This window comes from Oncorhynchus mykiss, chromosome 16 (genome assembly GCF_013265735.2).
Source record: "Oncorhynchus mykiss isolate Arlee chromosome 16, USDA_OmykA_1.1, whole genome shotgun sequence".
NCBI classification, from domain to species: domain Eukaryota; kingdom Metazoa; phylum Chordata; class Actinopteri; order Salmoniformes; family Salmonidae; genus Oncorhynchus; species Oncorhynchus mykiss.
In genome coordinates this window covers 37,403,413-37,420,421 of record NC_048580.1, presented here as the reverse complement: position 1 = coordinate 37,420,421, position 17,009 = coordinate 37,403,413, and the positions used below count along the sequence as shown (strand labels likewise).

Below are 17,009 nucleotides of genomic sequence, written 5' to 3'. Positions count from 1 at the left end.
TTGACAGCTCTTTGGTCTTGGCCATAGTGGAGTTTGGGGTGTGACTGTTTGAGGTTGTGGACAGATGTCTTTTATACTGATAACAAGTTCAAACAGGTGCCATTAATACAGGTAACGAGTGGAGGACAGAGGAGCCTCTTAAAGAAGAAGTTACAGGTCTGTGAGAGCCAGAAATCTTGCTTGTTTGTAGTTGACCAAATACTTATTTTCCACCATAACTTGCAAATAAATTCATTAAAAATCATACAATGTGATTTTCTGGATTTTCTCTCCTCATTTTGTCTGTCATAGTTGAAGTGTACCTATGATGAAAAATACAGGCCTCTCATCTTTTTAAGTGGGAGAACTTGCACAATTGGTGGCTGACTAAATACTTTTTTGCCCCACTGTAAGTGAGTAGATAAGATGCCGTTCAGAGGCTACAACAAAATATGCTGAACTCTCACCATTACCAATAACAGGGGAGAGGTTAGCATTTTTTGGGGGGTATGATGTTTGTGCCTCTAACTTTCTCACTCATCATTATCCATGTGTTCAGAAACACACTACCGTTCAAAAGTTTGGGGTCACTTAAAAATGTCCTTGTTGTTGAAAGAAAGTCTATTCTTGATCTGAGAAATGAAGGCTATTCCATGTGAGAAATTGTCAAGAAATTGAAGATCTGGTACAACTCTGTACTACTCCCTTCACACAACAGTGCAAACTGGCTCTAACCAGAATAGAAAGAGGTGTGGGAGGCCCCGGTGCACAACTGAGCAAGAGGACAAGTACATTAGAGTGTCTAGTTTGAGAAACAAACGCCTCCCAAGTCCTTAGCTGGCAGATTCATTAATAGTACCGCAAAACACCAGTCTCAACGTCAACAGTTTTATTTTATTTTTTATTTTATTTCACCTTTATTTAACCAGGTAGGCTAGTTGAGAACAAGTTCTCATTTGCAACTGCGACCTGGCCAAGATAAAGCATAGCAGTGTGAACAGACAACACAGAGTTACACATGGAGTAAACAATTAACAAGTCAATAACACAGTAGAAAAAAAAGAGAGTCTATATACATTGTGTGCAAAAGGCATGAGGAGGTAGGCGTATAATTACAATTTTGCAGATTAACACTGGAGTGATAAATTATCAGATGGTCATGTACAGGTAGAGATATTGGTGTGCAAAAAAGCAGAAAAGTAAATAAATATAAACAGTATGGGGATGAGGTAGGTAAAATTGGGTGGGCTATTTACAGATAGACTATGTACAGCTGCAGCGATCGGTTAGCTGCTCAGATAGCAGATGTTTGAAGTTGGTGAGGGAGATAAGTCTCCAACTTCAGCGATTTTTGCAATTCGTTCCAGTCACAGGCAGCAGAGAACTGGAACGAAAGGTGGCCAAATGAGGTGTTGGCTTAAGGGATGATCAGTCAGATACACCTGCTGGAGCGCATGCTACGGGTGGGTGTTGCCATCGTGACCAGTGAACTGAGATAAGGCGGAGCTTTACCTAGCATGGACTTGTAGATGACCTGGAGCCAGTGGGTCTGGCGACGAATATGAAGCGAGGGCCAGCCGACTAGAGCATACAGGTCGCAGTGGAGGGTGGTATAAAGTGCTTTAGTAACAAAACGGATGGCACTCTGATAAACTGCATCCAGTTTGCTGAGTAGAGTGTTGGAAGCTATTTTGTAGATGACATCGCCGAAGTCGAGGATCGGTAGGATAGTCAGTTTTACTAGGGTAAGTTTGGCGGCGTGAGTGAAGGAGGCTTTGTTGCGGAATAGAAAGCCGACTCTAGATTTGATTTTAAATTGGAGATGTTTGATATGAGTCTGGAAGGAGAGTTTACAGTCTAGCCAGACACCTAGGTACTTATAGATGTCCACATATTCTAGGTCAGTGAAGAGGCAACTCCGGGATACTGGCCATCTAGGCAGAGTTCCTCTGTCCAGTGTCGGTGTTCTTTTGTCCATAGTAATATTTTATTTTTATTGGCCAGTCTGAGATATGGCTTTTTATTTGATGAGTCCAAATTTTAGATTTTTGGTTCCAACCGCCGTATCTTTGTGAGATGCAGAGTAGGTGAACGGGAGATCTCCGCAGAAGCATGAGGAGGAGGTGTTATGGTGTCAGGGTCCTTTGCTGGTGACACTGATTTATTTAGAATTCAAGGCACACTTAACCAGCATGGCTTCCAACAAGTGCTCAGCATATTTGGGAACTCCTTAAAGACTGTTGGAAAAGCATTTCAGGTGAAGCTGGTTGAGAGAATGCCAAGAGGGTGCAAAGCTGTCTTCAAGGCAAAGGGTGGCTACTTTGAAGAAACTCAAATATAAAACATATTTTTGGTTACTACATGATTCCATATGTCATTTCATAGTTTTGATGTTCTCTCTATTATTCTACAATTTTGAAAACAGTACAAATAAAAACCCTAAATGAGTAGGTGTGTCAAACTTTTCACTGGTACTGTTGTACCCAACATACTACCATTAAGCAAGACGTGGAATAGAATCAAATTGTGAAATGCCACCCAAGGAACCCCACCCCAACAACTGGTATACAGTATCAGTTCTCTATGTCTGACAAGTAGTATGGAGCTGCGGCTTTGACTATTGCTTCTTTATCCTATGTGATGTACTGCCTTGTAAATCTGATGATGTTTCTTTCTGCCTGTTCAGAGAAAATAGCCGTTGAAGATAATTGCATTATTTACCATTAATTAGTGTTAAAGTACCAGGTTTTGCCCACTAACTAGATGCCAATGTTCCTGCTACTGCCATACCCTTTTATCAATTTAGCTGGTCTAGTGTTTATTAAATGGATTACAACATTTTCTTTGCAACTTCGGGTTGAAAACCAATGGCTTTAGCTCATGATGAAAATACATTGTGTGGTCATCCTCACAAGTCAAGCCAGTCCTCAATGAAAACGATTCAGTTTGCCCGTTTCTTAAGCTAGGTGGACACTACACGATTTTGGCACCGATTTAGCAGTCCCGACAAGTTTTTGAGATGGGAGACAAAATCCCTGTCTTTGCCTACTCAGGGAGCACGGCCTTCACAGACACTCGTCTAATGAGAGCAGGTCAGAGACGCAATCTGAGGGCTACCGATCTCGTCTTTGAGCAGACCCAGACGTCTGAATATTATCAAACATTTGATCGCCACAAAATCTGCAATGCTCTTGTGTGAGATGTGCAACGACAAACTGGTTCTGGAGTAAAACGTGCTTTTATAAGCCCAGTCATTTCGCAACAAATAACCATCCTAAATGCAACACGTTTCAAACATTTTTTGAGGGATGGCCAATATTAAAAAGGATATTTGGTTCTCAATCTCAACTCGTAATTCAAGCGTTTCAGTCAACAGTAGGCAGGCTAACAGCACATCATCCACTACTTTGCAACAAGCTTGAGGCAGTAGAATTGTTTGAAAGCTGAGCGTTTTACTTTAAATTTCTTTGCTTCAAAGTAGCCTTGCGAAAATCCAACCATAGAAACGTGGAGGCAATTTATTTTATAAAGACCCTCATGCCATTAACCATACATTTTTCTTTAGTTGTCCAGAAGACACAATCCTAGTCATATTAGCAACCCATCCTAGTTGTTGCTATTAGATTCCCCATCTTTTTAAATTCTAATAGAGATTTTCATCTCTCACATATGGAACCATATGCTGTGCGCTGTTTGGAACTGCGTTTTCCCACAAATTTCCTTTTGGCAAATGTGAAACCTGTTTTATTAGCTGCTTCATTACAGGAGTTGCATGTTCAACAATAGGCTATAGCCATTTGACTAAGATGACAGGCTTGCTATTGTTGCATGTTTCCATTAAGCTCTTCATTAAAAATGTTAGTTCCTTGTATGGATGGATAGTAGGCCATTTTCTGTTGGTCACATCATTTTACTATTTGAAATTTTGTTGACCAGTTAATGAGGGTTGGTTAGTCGGCAGCAAATTGACCGACATTTTCATCCCTAATTATAAACCATTGCATGGCAGTCATTTTTATCAATAAAACTATTCTAAAACATAGTGATATGTAGTGTGATTAGTGACATTCCCCCATTAAACCCAACATTACCAAAGACTATACTGTGGGTGTTTGGGACTTTTACCATTATTCAAGACCATAATATTGGAAGCCTCAGAACTGCTGTGGCCTAATGGTTTGCTTTAAACCACACACAGATGGGCCGTTTCCTGGAGACAGATTAAGCTTAAGAGAAGGACAAACTGAATTGCCTTCATGGAGGAATGGCTTGAACTGTCCAGAACAGACTACGGGAAGGGCACAGTACTACAGAGCCATGACTACATGGAACTCTATTCCACATCAGGTAACTGATGCAGCAGTAAAATTTGATTAAAAAAAACAGATAAAAATACACCTTATGGAACAGCGGGGACTGTGAAGCAACACAAACAAAAGCACAGACACACGCATTCACACACTTACACATGGATTTTGTGTTGTAGATATGTGGTAGTAGAGTAGGGGCCTGAGGGCACACACTTAATGTGTTGTGAATGTATTGTAATGTTATTAAAATTGTATAAACTGCATTAGTGTTGCTGGACCCTGGGAAGTATAGCTGCTGCCTTGGAAGCAGTTAATGGGGATCCATAATAAATACAAACAACTGAGGATGACCACACCATGCATTTTCATCACGAACACAAAAGCAATTGGTTTTCTATCAAAAGTTTAAAAGAAAATGTTGTGATCCATTTTAAACACAAGAGACCAGCAAACTGGATAAAAGGGTGTGGCAGTAGCAGGAACAGAGGCATTTAGTAGGCAAAACCTGATACTTAACATTCGTTTATGGTAAATAATGCAAGTAAGTTAAATGGCAAATTTCTCTGAACAGGGGGGGAAAAAAACATCACCAGATGCAGAGGGAATACATTACATAGGATAAAGAAGCAATACTACGTGTCAGACAGAACTGTTACTGTAAACTGTTTGTTGGGGTATCTGTGGGAGGTCTTTTATCATTTTCCTGGATTCCTCATATCTTACTCATTGTTAGGAAGAATTATGGTCCAAATCGGATGTTAGGTACTATAATTATTGAACATTATATTATATGAAACCTATAAATTAAAAAAGTCACATTTGGATGCAATCAATTAGCTTAATCAAAGATCAAATTCAATTTAAACAAAACAATGTTTCATGAATGTTAATCTTATGTTTCTAACTACAGAAACTATTTCAGAAAAATCTGAGATGGTGGGTGTTGAAATCCTGTTTTTTGAGGTGCAACGACCCGTGACAATATACAGTGCCTTCAGAAATTATTAAAAACCCTTGACTTATTCCACATTTTGTTGTGTTACTGCCCAAACTCTAAATGTATTAAATATATTCTCACCCATCTACACACAATAACCCCTTAATGAAAGTGAAAACATGTTCAGACATTTTAGCAAATATAGCGAAAATGAAATACACAAATATCTAATTTACATACGTATTCACACTCCTGAGTCAATACTTTGTAAAAGCACCCTGGCAGCGATAACAGAGGCGTCTTTCTAGGTAAGTCGAAGAGCTTTCCACACCTGGATTGTGCAATATTTGACCATAATTCTTTAAAAAATTATTCAAGATTTTTCAAAATCGGTTGTTGATCATTGCTAGACAACCATGTTCAGGTCTTGACATAGATTTTTAAGTAGATCAAAACTATAACTCAGACACTCAGGACCATTCACTGTCTTCTTGGTAAGCAACTCTAGTGTAGATTTGGCCTTTTGTTTAGGCCAAGTCCTTCCAGTGCCTTGTGGAAAGCAGACTGAACCAGGTTTTCCTCTAGGATTTTGCTTGTGCTTAGCTCCATTAAGTTGATTGTTTATCCTGAAAAACTTCCCAGTCCTTAACGATTACAAGCAAACCCATAACATGATGCAGCCACCACTACGCTTGAAAATATGGAGAGTGGTACTCAGTAACGTGTTGTATTGGATTTACCCCAAACATACAATTTGTATTCAGGACAAAAAGTAAATTGCATCTTTGTAGTGAGTGGGTGTATGGATACACCATCCAAAGTGCAATTAATAACTTCACCATGCTCAAAAGGAAATTCAATATCAGTTTATTATTTTACCCATCTACCAATAGGTGCTCTTATTTACGAGGCATTGGAAAACCTCCCTGGTCTTTGTGGATGAATCTGTGTTTGAAATTCTCTGCTCGATTGAGGGACCTTACAGATAATTGTGTGTGTAGGATACAGAGATGAGGTTGTCAATCAAAAATGTTGTTAAACACTATTATCGCACACCGAGTGAGGCCATGCAACGTATTATGTGACTTGTTAAGCACATTTTTACTCTTGAACTTATTATCGCTACCCATAAAAGGGTTTGAACAACATACATATAAGACAAACTTTTCATTTTTAATTAATTTGTAAACATTTCTAAAAACACAATTCCACTTAGGCATAATGGGGTATTGTATTTAGGCCAGTGACAAAACATCTCAATTTTATCTATTTTAAATTTAGACTAAACACAAAATAATGTGGAATAAGTCAAAGGGGTACGAATACTTTCTGAAGGCACTAAGATGAAGTGCTTTCATTTCTAAAGTTTTTATTGAATCGAACCTTTATATAACTAGGCAAGTCAGTTAAGAACAAATTCTTATTTACAATGATGGCCTACCCCAGCCAAACCCTCCCCTAACCCGGATGACGCTGAGCCAATTGTGACTCCCGATAATGTCCGGTTGTGATACAGCACGGGATCGAACCAGGGTCTGTAGTGATGCCTCTAGCACTGAGATGCAGTGCCTTATGCATACACCACATTATGTGTTACATCCTGAATTCTAAATGTTTTACACACCATACACCTAAATGAAATCTTATTTACATAAGTATTCACACCCCTTTGTTATGACACTACAATTTTTTTAAAAATTTTTTTTATAAATTTGCAAAAACTTCTAAAAACCTGTTTTCACACTGTCATTATGGGGTATTGTGTGTAGATTACTGAGGAGTTTTTATGTATTTAATCCATTTTAGAATAAGGCTGTAACGTAACAAAATGTGGAAAAAGTGAAGGGGTCTGAATAGTTTCCTTAGACACTGTACTGTATCTGGGGAAGGGTCTAAAACAATTTCTAGAGTGTTGGAAGTTTCCAAGAGCACAGTGGTCTCCATCATTGGAACTACTCAGACTCTGCCTAGAGCTAGCCATCCGACCAAACTGAGCAACCAGGCATGAAGGACCTTGGTCAGGAAGGTGACAAAGAACTCAATGACCACTCTGACAGAATTAGAGTGGCTGAGATAGGAGACCCTGCCAGAAGGAGTACAGTCCTTCACAAATCTGGGCTTTATGGGAGAGTGGCTGTAGTATAGAGCCAAATAAAAAAAGATATACTTTACTGTGGGAGGGGAGTGTAGGTGTGTAACCATAGACATTTGAGTCAGAACTGTTTTTACTTCCTGATTCATTGCTATCGGTACACTCAATATACACAGTCAGGTTGCAGTAAGGTCTTTCCTGCAGTTATTTTAATGTATAAAGCTCTTTATTTAGCAAGGCTTAGTTTAGTTTAGATGAAATTAATGTATTCGTCATAAATGTTAAATCTTTCTGGTCATATATACAGTGCCTTGCGAAAGTATTCGGTCCTCTTGAACTTTGCGACCTTTTGCCACATTTCAGGCTTCAAACATAAAGATATAAAACTGTATTTTTTTGTGAAGAATCAACAACAAGTGGGACACAATCATGAAGTGGAACAACATTTATTGGATATTTCAAACTTTTTTAACAAATCAAAAACTGAAAAATTGGGCGTGCAAAATTATTCAGCCCCCTTAAGTTAATACTTTGTAGCGCCACCTTTTGCTGCGATTACAGCTGTAAGTCACTTGGGGTATGTCTCTATCAGTTTTGCACATCGAGAGACTGACATTTTTTCCCATTCCTCCTTGCAAAACAGCTCGAGCTCAGTGAGGTTGGATGGAGAGCATTTGTGAACAGCAGTTTTCAGTTCTTTCCACAGATTCTCAATTGGATTCAGGTCTGGACTTTGACTTGGCCATTCTAACACCTGGATATGTTTATTTTTGAACCATTCCATTGTAGATTTTGCTTTATGTTTTGAATCATTGTCTTGTTGGAAGACAAATCTCCGTCCCAGTCACAGGTCTTTTGCAGACTCCATCAGGTTTTGTTCCAGAATGGTCCTGTATTTGGCTCCATCCATCTTCCCATCAATTTTAACCATCTTCCCTGTCCCTGCTGAAGAAAAGCAGGCCCAAACCATGATGCTGCCACCACCATGTTTGACAGTGGGGATGGTGTGTTCAGGGTGATGAGCTGTGTTGCTTTTACGCCAAACATAACGTTTTGCATTGTTGCCAAAAAGTTCAATTTTGGTTTCATCTGACCAGAGCACCTTCTTCCACATGTTTGGTGTGTCTCCCAGGTGGCTTATGGCAAACTTAAAACAACACTTTTTATGGATATCTTTAAGAAATGGCTTTCTTCTTGCCACTCTTCCATAAAGGCCAGATTTGTGCAATATACGACTGATTGTTGTCCTATGGACAGAGTCTCCCACCTCAGCTGTAGATCTCTGCAGTTCATCCAGAGTGATCATGGGCCTCTTGGCTGCATCTCTGATCAGTCTTCTCCTTGTATGAGCTGAAAGTTTAGAGGGACGGCCAGGTCTTGGTAGATTTGCAGTGGTCTGATACTCCTTCCATTTCAATATTATCGCTTGCACAGTGCTCATTGGGATGTTTAAAGCTTGGGAAATCTTTTTGTATCCAAATCCGGCTTTAAACTTCTTCACAACAGTATCTCGGACCTGCCTGGTGTGTTCCTTGTTCTTCATGATGCTCTCTGCGCTTTTAACGGACCTCTGAGACTATCACAGTGCAGGTGCATTTATACGGAGACTTGATTACACACAGGTGGATTGTATTTATCATCATTAGTCATTTAGGTCAACATTGGATCATTCAGAGATCCTCACTGAACTTCTGGAGAGAGTTTGCTGCACTGAAAGTAAAGGGGCTGAATAATTTTGCACGCCCAATTTTTCAGTTTTTGATTTGTTAAAAAAGTTTGAAATATCCAATAAATGTCGTTCCACTTCATGATTGTGTCCCACTTGTTGTTGATTCTTCACAAAAAAATACAGTTTTATATCTTTATGTTTGAAGCCTGAAATGTGGCAAAAGGTCGCAAAGTTCAAGGGGGCCGAATACTTTCGCAAGGCACTGTACATGAAGTTTCACAGTATATAAAATACAGCAGAGCATCCATACAAAAATGTATTGGGACTTCTACTCAGACATGGGTTCAAATACTTTGAATGTTTGCCAGATGGGTGGGGTTTCCAGTTTCGGGACTTTTCTATTTGAAAACCCAGGTATGCGACTACTACGGTTTACCTGGTCGTCGGCGATGGCCTTGGCAAAGCGGGCACAGTCAAGTTGCAGGTAAATATCAGTAAGCTGGTCTAGGAGCTTCTTGGGCTCAAAACCGTACTTCTCTGGGTTCTCCACCTTCAGGTCCCGGCACTTGGGCCCGCATAGCTGCTGGAGGTTAAAGTTCAGCATGGCCGCCAGACGAGGCCCCAACTCCTGGAACGCACAGAGGAGGAAGTTCAGTCACCAGGAAAAATATCTGTGTATCTACGTCGATGAATAGGAATGGTTTAAGGTTACTATTGAAGTAGGCTTCACACCGTACAGGGCTTGACATTAAGGTACATTTGCAAGTGGCACACCGGGCCAGTACCAAGTGAAAAATCCTGGCTAACTAGGTTGTCTCTTCCTTCAGTCGGGTGCTGTGCTACATTCTGTTGTGTGAACGATAGGCTGAGCCCTGGATAGAGCAGCCAGTATCACTCCAAACGCTCATCACGGAAGATCACATAAAGTCGTTTTAATGACTCCAACCTCAGTGTTTCAACCATTCCACAAATGTCTTGTTAACAAACTATAGTTTTGGCAAGTCGGTGAGGACATCTACTTTGTGCATGACACAATAATATTTTCCAACAATTGTTTACAGACAGATTATTTCACTTACAATTCACTGTATCACATTTCCAGAAAAATAAATGGTTGACCTCCACAAGTCTGGTTCATCCTTGGGAGCAATTTCCAAACGCCTGAAGGTACCACGTTCATCTGCACAAACAATAGTACGCAAGTAGAAACACCATGGGACCACACAGCCGTCATACCGCTCAGGAAGGAGACGCGTTCTGTCTCCTATACAGTGGGGCAAAAAAGTATTTAGTCAGCAAACAAATGTGCAAGTTCTCCCACTTAAAAAGATGAGAGAGGTCTGTAATTTTCATCATAGGTACACTTTAACTATGACAGACAAAATTAGAAAAAAAAATCCAGAAAATCACATTGTAGGATTTTTAATGAATGTATTTGCAAATTATGGTGGAAAATAAGTATTTGGTCAATAACAAAAGTTTCTCAATACTTTGTTTTATACCCTTTGTTGGCAATGACAGAGGTCAAATGTTTTCTGTAAGTCTTCACAAGGTTTTCACACACTGTTGCTGGTATTTTGGCCCATTCCTCCATGCAGATCTCCTCTAGAGCAGTGATGTTTTGGGGCTGTTGCTGGGCAACATGGACTTTCAACTACCTCCAAAGATTTTCTATGGGGTTGAGATCTGGAGACTGGCTAGGCCACTCCAGGACCTTGAAATGCTTCTTACGAAGCCACTCCTTCGTTGCCCGGGATCATTGTCATGCTGAAAGACCCAGCCACCTTTCATCTTCAATGCCCTTGCTGATGGAAGGAGGTTTTCACTCAAAATCTCACAATACATGGCCCCATTCATTCTTTCCTTTACACGGATCAGTCGTCCTGGTCCCTTTGCAAAGCCCCAAAGCATGATGTTTCCACCCCCATGCTTCACGATAGGTATGGTGTTCTTTGGATGCAACTCAGCATTCTTTGTCCTTCAAACACGACGAGTTGAGTTTTTACCAAAAAGTTATATTTTGGTTTCATCTGACATTCTCCCAACCTTCTTCTGGATCATCCAAATGCTCTCTAGCAAACTTCAGACGGGCTTAAGCAGGGGGACACGTCTGGCACTGCAGGATTTGAGTCCCTGGCGGCGTAGTGTGTTACTGATGGTAGGCTTTGTTACTTTGGTCCCAGCTCTCTGCAGGTCATTCACTAGGTCCCCCCATGTGGTTCTGGGATTTTTGCTCACCGTTGTGATCATTTTGACCCCACGGGGTGAGATCTTGCGTGGAGCCCCAGATCGAGGAAGATTCCTCAGTGGTCTTGTATGTCTTTCATTTCCTAATAATTGCTCCCACAGTTGATTTCTTCAAACCAAGCTGCTTACCTATTGCAGAATCAGTCTTCCCAACCTGGTGCAGGTCTACAATTTTGTTTCTGGTGTCCTTTGACAGCTCTTTGGTCTTGGCCATAGTGGAGTTTGGAGTGTGACTGTTTGAGGTTGTGGACAGGTGTCTTTTATACTGATAACAAGTTCAAACAGGTGCCTTTAATACAGGTAACGAGTGGAGGACAGAGGAGCCTCTTAAAGAAGAAGTTACAGGTCTGTGAGAGCCAGAAATCTTGCTTGTTTGTAGGTGACCAAATACTTATTTTCCACCATAATTTGCAAATAAATTCATTAAAAATCCTACAATGTGATTTTCTGGATTTTTTTTCAAATTTTGTCTGTCCTAGTTGAAGTGTACCTATGATGAAAATTACAGGCCTCATCTTTTTTTAAGTGGGAGAACTTGCACAATTGATGGCTGACTAAATACTTTTTTGCCCCACTGTAGATGAACGTACTTTGGTGAGAAAAGTGCAAATCAATCCCAGAACAACAGCAAAGGACCTTGTGAAGATGCTGGAGGAAACAGGTACAAAAGTATCTATATCCACAGTAAAAACGAGTCCTATATCGACAAAACCTGAAAGGCCGCTCAGCAATAGCTGAGCCACTGCTCCAAAACCACCATAAAAAAAGCCAGACTACGGTTTGCAACTGCTCATGGGGACAAAGATGGTACTTTTTGGAGAAATGTCCTCTGGTCTGATGAAATGAAAATAGAACTGTTTGGCTATAATGACCATCGTTATGTTTGGAGGAAAAAGGGGGAGGCTTGCAAGCCGAAGAACACCATCCCAACCGTGGGGGTGCCTTGCTGCAGGAGGGTCTGGTGCACTTCACAAAATAGATGTCATCATGAGGAAAGGAAAATGATGTGGATATATTGACGCAATGGCCCCAAGCATACTTCCAAAGTTGTGGCAAAATGGCTTAAGGACAACCAAGTCAAGGTATTGGAGTGGCCATCACAAAGCCATCATTAAATCATTCTCTACTATTATTCTGACATTTCAATTTCTAAAAATAAAGTTGTGATCCTAACTGACCTAAGACCGGGAATTTTTACTAGAATTAAATGTCAGGAATTGGTAAAAACTGAATTAAAATTTATTTGGCCAAGGTGTATTTGGCTAAGTTGTTCAACTGTATTTTGTGCTGCTGCACATCCTGGGTCAGCTAAAAAAATATGTTCTATTCTCGTAAGAAAAGCTAAAAGGGGATGATTGCGACCACTTAGTAAACAAAAAATGTAGACAAATGAATGTTGGGCCTTACTTTCCCATCATGGAAGAAAACGGACATACCAGGCCGAAACACTTTGGCGTTTGTTTTTCAGGTTATTTATATTTCTACCGTAATGCGGTGTTAATAAACACTTTATTAAAAAATATATATATAATATATATTACCCCCTTTTTCTCCCCAATTTCGTGGTGTCAAATTATTAGTAGTTACTGTCTTGTCTTATCGCTACAACTCCCATACGGGCTCGGGAGAGACGAAGGTCGAGAGCCACAGTCCTCCGAAACACAACCCAACCAAGCCGCACTGCTTTTTAACACAGCGCGCATCCAACCCGGAAGCCAGCCGCACCAATGTGTCAGAGGAAACACCGTACACCTAGCGACCTGGTCAGTGTGCACTGTTCCCGGCCAGCCACAAGAGTCGCTGGTGCGCGATGAGACAAGGCCAAACCCTCCCTAACCCGGACGACGCTAGGCCAATTGTGCGTCGCCCCATGGACCTCCCGGTCGCAGCCGGCTGCGATAGAGCCTGGGCTCGAACCCAGAGTCTCTGGTAGCACAGCGATGCAGCACCTTAGACCACTGTGCCACCCGGGAGGCCCGACAATAAACACTTTTTAAATCAAGAAGTTATTCCCTGCGTTTTCTTCAAGAGTGCCTTGATAGTGAAAAGTAAACCACATAATACATTTTTCTACATTTTCCATTTACTAAGTGGTGGCCATCATCCCCTTGGTTTTCCCACCAGTCACAGGATACCCTTTTCAAAGAGGCCTTAATGTTTCATCCATTCGAGTAGACCAGCACATCGTTTTTTCTTCTCAATGCTCTATTGTTGTTGTCGGCGGCTGTATGTGGCTGTGTTGACAGCCAGTAAAAGTAATTTTAATCTTTGTCAAAAACAACATTAGTAAATGGGGTGTTCTAGAGCCCCTCTGCCTTTGTAGCCCTGGAAACAGAGCATGATTCAAATGTGCATTTTTCCTGGTCAGAGTGGTACTCACGGGCCGGAGGAAGGGCTTCTGGACCTGCTTGGTGAGGATGTGGAACATGTCGACCGTCTCTGTAGCCAGGGCCAGGTAGGAGCGTGACACCCGCTCATCCTGGGTCAGCTGGGACTGGCGGCTCTGCTGCTGCTCCTGAGGGAGAAATGGAGGAACACTCAGTGTTTCAGTCTTAAGGCACTAGAAATGAGCTTCGTAACACATTTATAAGCACTTCACAACCTATTTGTTTTTTCCCCAGAAATTCCGTACTGACCCTGGGAAGCTGATCCCACTGCTCCTTGTTCTTCATCTCCTCCTGGACCTCATGGATGCGCTTCAGGGACTCCAGGCTCTCGTCCAGCAGGAAGGTGGTGTCGTTGATCAGCATGTTGATGTAACGCACAAACTGTTTCCCGGAGCTACAGGGGAACAAACAGATGTATTGATTGACTGGGAGGCCTGTGGAAGCCACACAGAAAATTCACTACGAGTCTGAACTAGTTCCGAGTACATTTTACACGCAGCATACAACCATGACCGGACACCTATTTAGACCAGGCCGTCACCATAAAAGTAATTGTCATGGGATAAATACTAAGCTTTGATTTTAGCCCACTTACTTGAACTCTTCCAGGAAAGTGCCATGGTGGCCCATGTTCTGCCAGAGGCTCTTGAAGATGGTGCTGATGTGGTAGCGGATGGTGAACTTGTCATAGAACTCGCTGGTGGCACCGGTGTGCTCCACGTCTGTGGGAGGGAGGAGTCACTCAGTCAGTTGCCTGTGAGAATCAGTCCACTTAACATTTTCAGACAACTGAGTCGAGTCAAGCCGTACTACACATCCACTGTAGTTGATGGAACCAACTACAGTGGATGTAGCGCAAAACTGAATCCCCCTGCACCAAGTGGTCTCACCAGTGTAGAACTTCATGAGGGCTGGGACCAAATGTTTGACGGACAGTTGGTGGTTCTCCATCATCTCAGAGAAGCGCTGGGTGCGCGGCTGCACAGCTGGGTTGGTGACAAACAGAACCTCCACCAGCTTGGCGATCAGGTAGGGGTTCCGGATGTAGTTCTGACTGCAGATGAACACCACCAGGAAGGTGACAATGTTCTGGACGCAGGGCTCATACAGGACCTGAGGGGAATACCTGGCAGGGCATCGAAAATGGATGCTGACTTTCAGTCAAAATCCATTTCTCAGAAGATGCATTATTTTACCTTTTTTAAAAGGTAATTTTTATATGACCCCCATTCAAACACCCTCTAATTTAAAAGTGTTCTGCAGATATACCCTTGTTAATTCATATTGTGTAACCAGCAATTTGGGAGGGGTGTTAACCTGTTAGAGCTCTAGGGGCGCTATTTCATTTTTGGATAAAAAACGTTCCCGTTTTAAGCGCGATATTTTGTCACGAAAAGATGCTCGACTATGCATATTCTTGACAGTTTGGAAAGAAAACACTCTGAAGTTTCAGAATCTGCAAAGATTTTGTCTGTAAGTGCCCCAGAACTCATTCTACAGGCAAAACCAAGATGATGCATCACCCAGGAATTAGCAGAATTTCTGAAGCTCTGTTTTCCATTCTCTCCTTATATGGCTGTGATTGCGCAACGAATGAGCCTACACTTTCTGTCGTTCGCCCAAGGTCTTAGCAGCATTGTGACGTATTTGTAGGCATATCATTGGAAGATTGACCATAAGAGACTACATTTTCCAAGTGTCCGCCTGGTGTCCTGCGTCGAATTCGGTGCGCAATTGCCAGCTGCTTCTACTTTACCATTTGATTCAGGGGAGAAAGCATGTGTCCAAGAACGATGTATCAATGAAGAGATATGTGAAAAACACCTTGATGATTGATTCTAAACAACGTTTGCCATGTTTTCAGTCGATATTATGGAGTTAATTTGGAAAAAAGTTCGCGTTTTGAGGACTGAATTTGGGGATTTTTTTTGGTAGCCAAATGTGATGTATAAAACGGAGCTATTTCTAATACACAAGGAATCTTTTTGGAAAAACTGAGCATCTGCTATCTAACTGAGAGTATCCTCATTGAAAACATCAGAAGTTCTTCAAAGGTAAATGATTTTATTTGAAGGCTTTTATGTTTTTGTTAATGTTGCGTGCTGGATGCTAACGCTAATGCTAACGCTAAATGCTAACGCGAAATGCTAACGCTAGCTAGCTACTTTTACACAAATGATTGTTTTCCTATGGTTGAGAAGCATATTTTGAAAATCTGAGATGACAGTGTTGTTTACAAAAGGCTAAGCTTGAGAGATGGCATATTTATTTCATTTCATTTGCGATTTTCATAAATAGTTAACGTTGTGTTATGCTAATGAGCTTGCTGATAGATTTACACAATCCTGGATACAGGGGTTTTTTCATAGCTAAACGTGACGCAGAAAACGGAGCGATTTGTCCTAAACAAATAATATTTCAGGAAAAACTGAACATTTGCTATCTGAGAGTCTCCTCATTGAAAACATCTGAAGTTCTTCAAAGGTAAATGATTTTATTTGAATGCTTTTCTGTTTTTTTGTGTAAATGTTGCCAGCTGAATGCTAATGCTAAATGCTATGTTAGCCATCAATACTGTTACACAAATGCTTGTTTTGCAATGGTTGAGAAGCATATTTTGAAAATCTGAGATGACAGTGTTGTTAACAAAAGGCTAAGCTTGAGAGCTAGCATATTTATTTCATTTCATTTGCGATTTTCATGAATAGTTAACGTTGCGTTATGGTAATGAGCTTGAGTCTGTATTCACGATCCCGGATCCGGGATGGGGAGATCAGAAAGGTTAATTAAAATGTATGTAATTCATCTTTCCTTGATTTCTTGCTTCCTCTCTGCTCACCACCTCCTCATAACGCACTGGAGGAGAAGGTCTGGGGGGAGGGACCATTGAACCGGATCCTCCAATGCGGTTTGAGAAGGTGTAGAGAGGATGCGAGGAAATGAGGGGAGACTGAGAAAAAGTCAAACAGAGAAGACTGTCCAGGGAGGAAGAGGGTCCCCCTCATGCATGTAGTAATACAAGGAAAGATAATGTCTGCTGCATGTCAGGGCCAGGAGTTTCTCTGGTTGGGTCACATCGTTAGGAAATCCTTCTGGCCCTACTCATATCACATCCCTTTGAAGTTACCATTGATACAATACTCCAATAAAATGTATAAAAGATAAACTGAAACATTTGCTTCAGGTAAAACAGGGTAAATTAACACGATCAATCCCACTCTGGTGGTCCTCATTGTAGAGTCTGTTGGTCAGGATTGGCTAAAGCTCCAATGAAGTTGTTTTAGGAGCCAATCAAAACTAAGGATATAGCAGCCCAGTTTTTATGACATAAAATAAAATACAAATTTAACACCCAAGTTTGAAGAATTTTTTTTTTCTTTGTCTGGCT

At 41.1% G+C, this 17,009-nt stretch overlaps 1 protein-coding gene across 5 annotated transcripts in view; it reads right to left on the bottom strand.

Annotated features, from left to right (window-relative positions):
• LOC110491883 (ubiquitin conjugation factor E4 B) overlaps positions 1-17,009 on the bottom strand; it is a 99,200-nt gene that overhangs the window by 7,756 nt on the left and 74,435 nt on the right. For 4 of the 5 annotated variants that reach the window (XM_036946777.1, XM_036946774.1, XM_036946775.1 and 1 more), the window contains 5 exons: positions 14,512-14,747; positions 14,217-14,343; positions 13,871-14,015; positions 13,615-13,749; positions 9,424-9,615 (listed from right to left, as the gene is read on the bottom strand). In XM_036946777.1, the coding sequence (XP_036802672.1) occupies positions 9,424-9,615; positions 13,615-13,749; positions 13,871-14,015; positions 14,217-14,343; positions 14,512-14,747 (835 nt within the window). The remainder of the gene's footprint in view (positions 1-9,423; positions 9,616-13,614; positions 13,750-13,870; positions 14,016-14,216; positions 14,344-14,511; positions 14,748-17,009) is intronic. The other variant, XM_036946776.1, reaches the window with a different exon arrangement.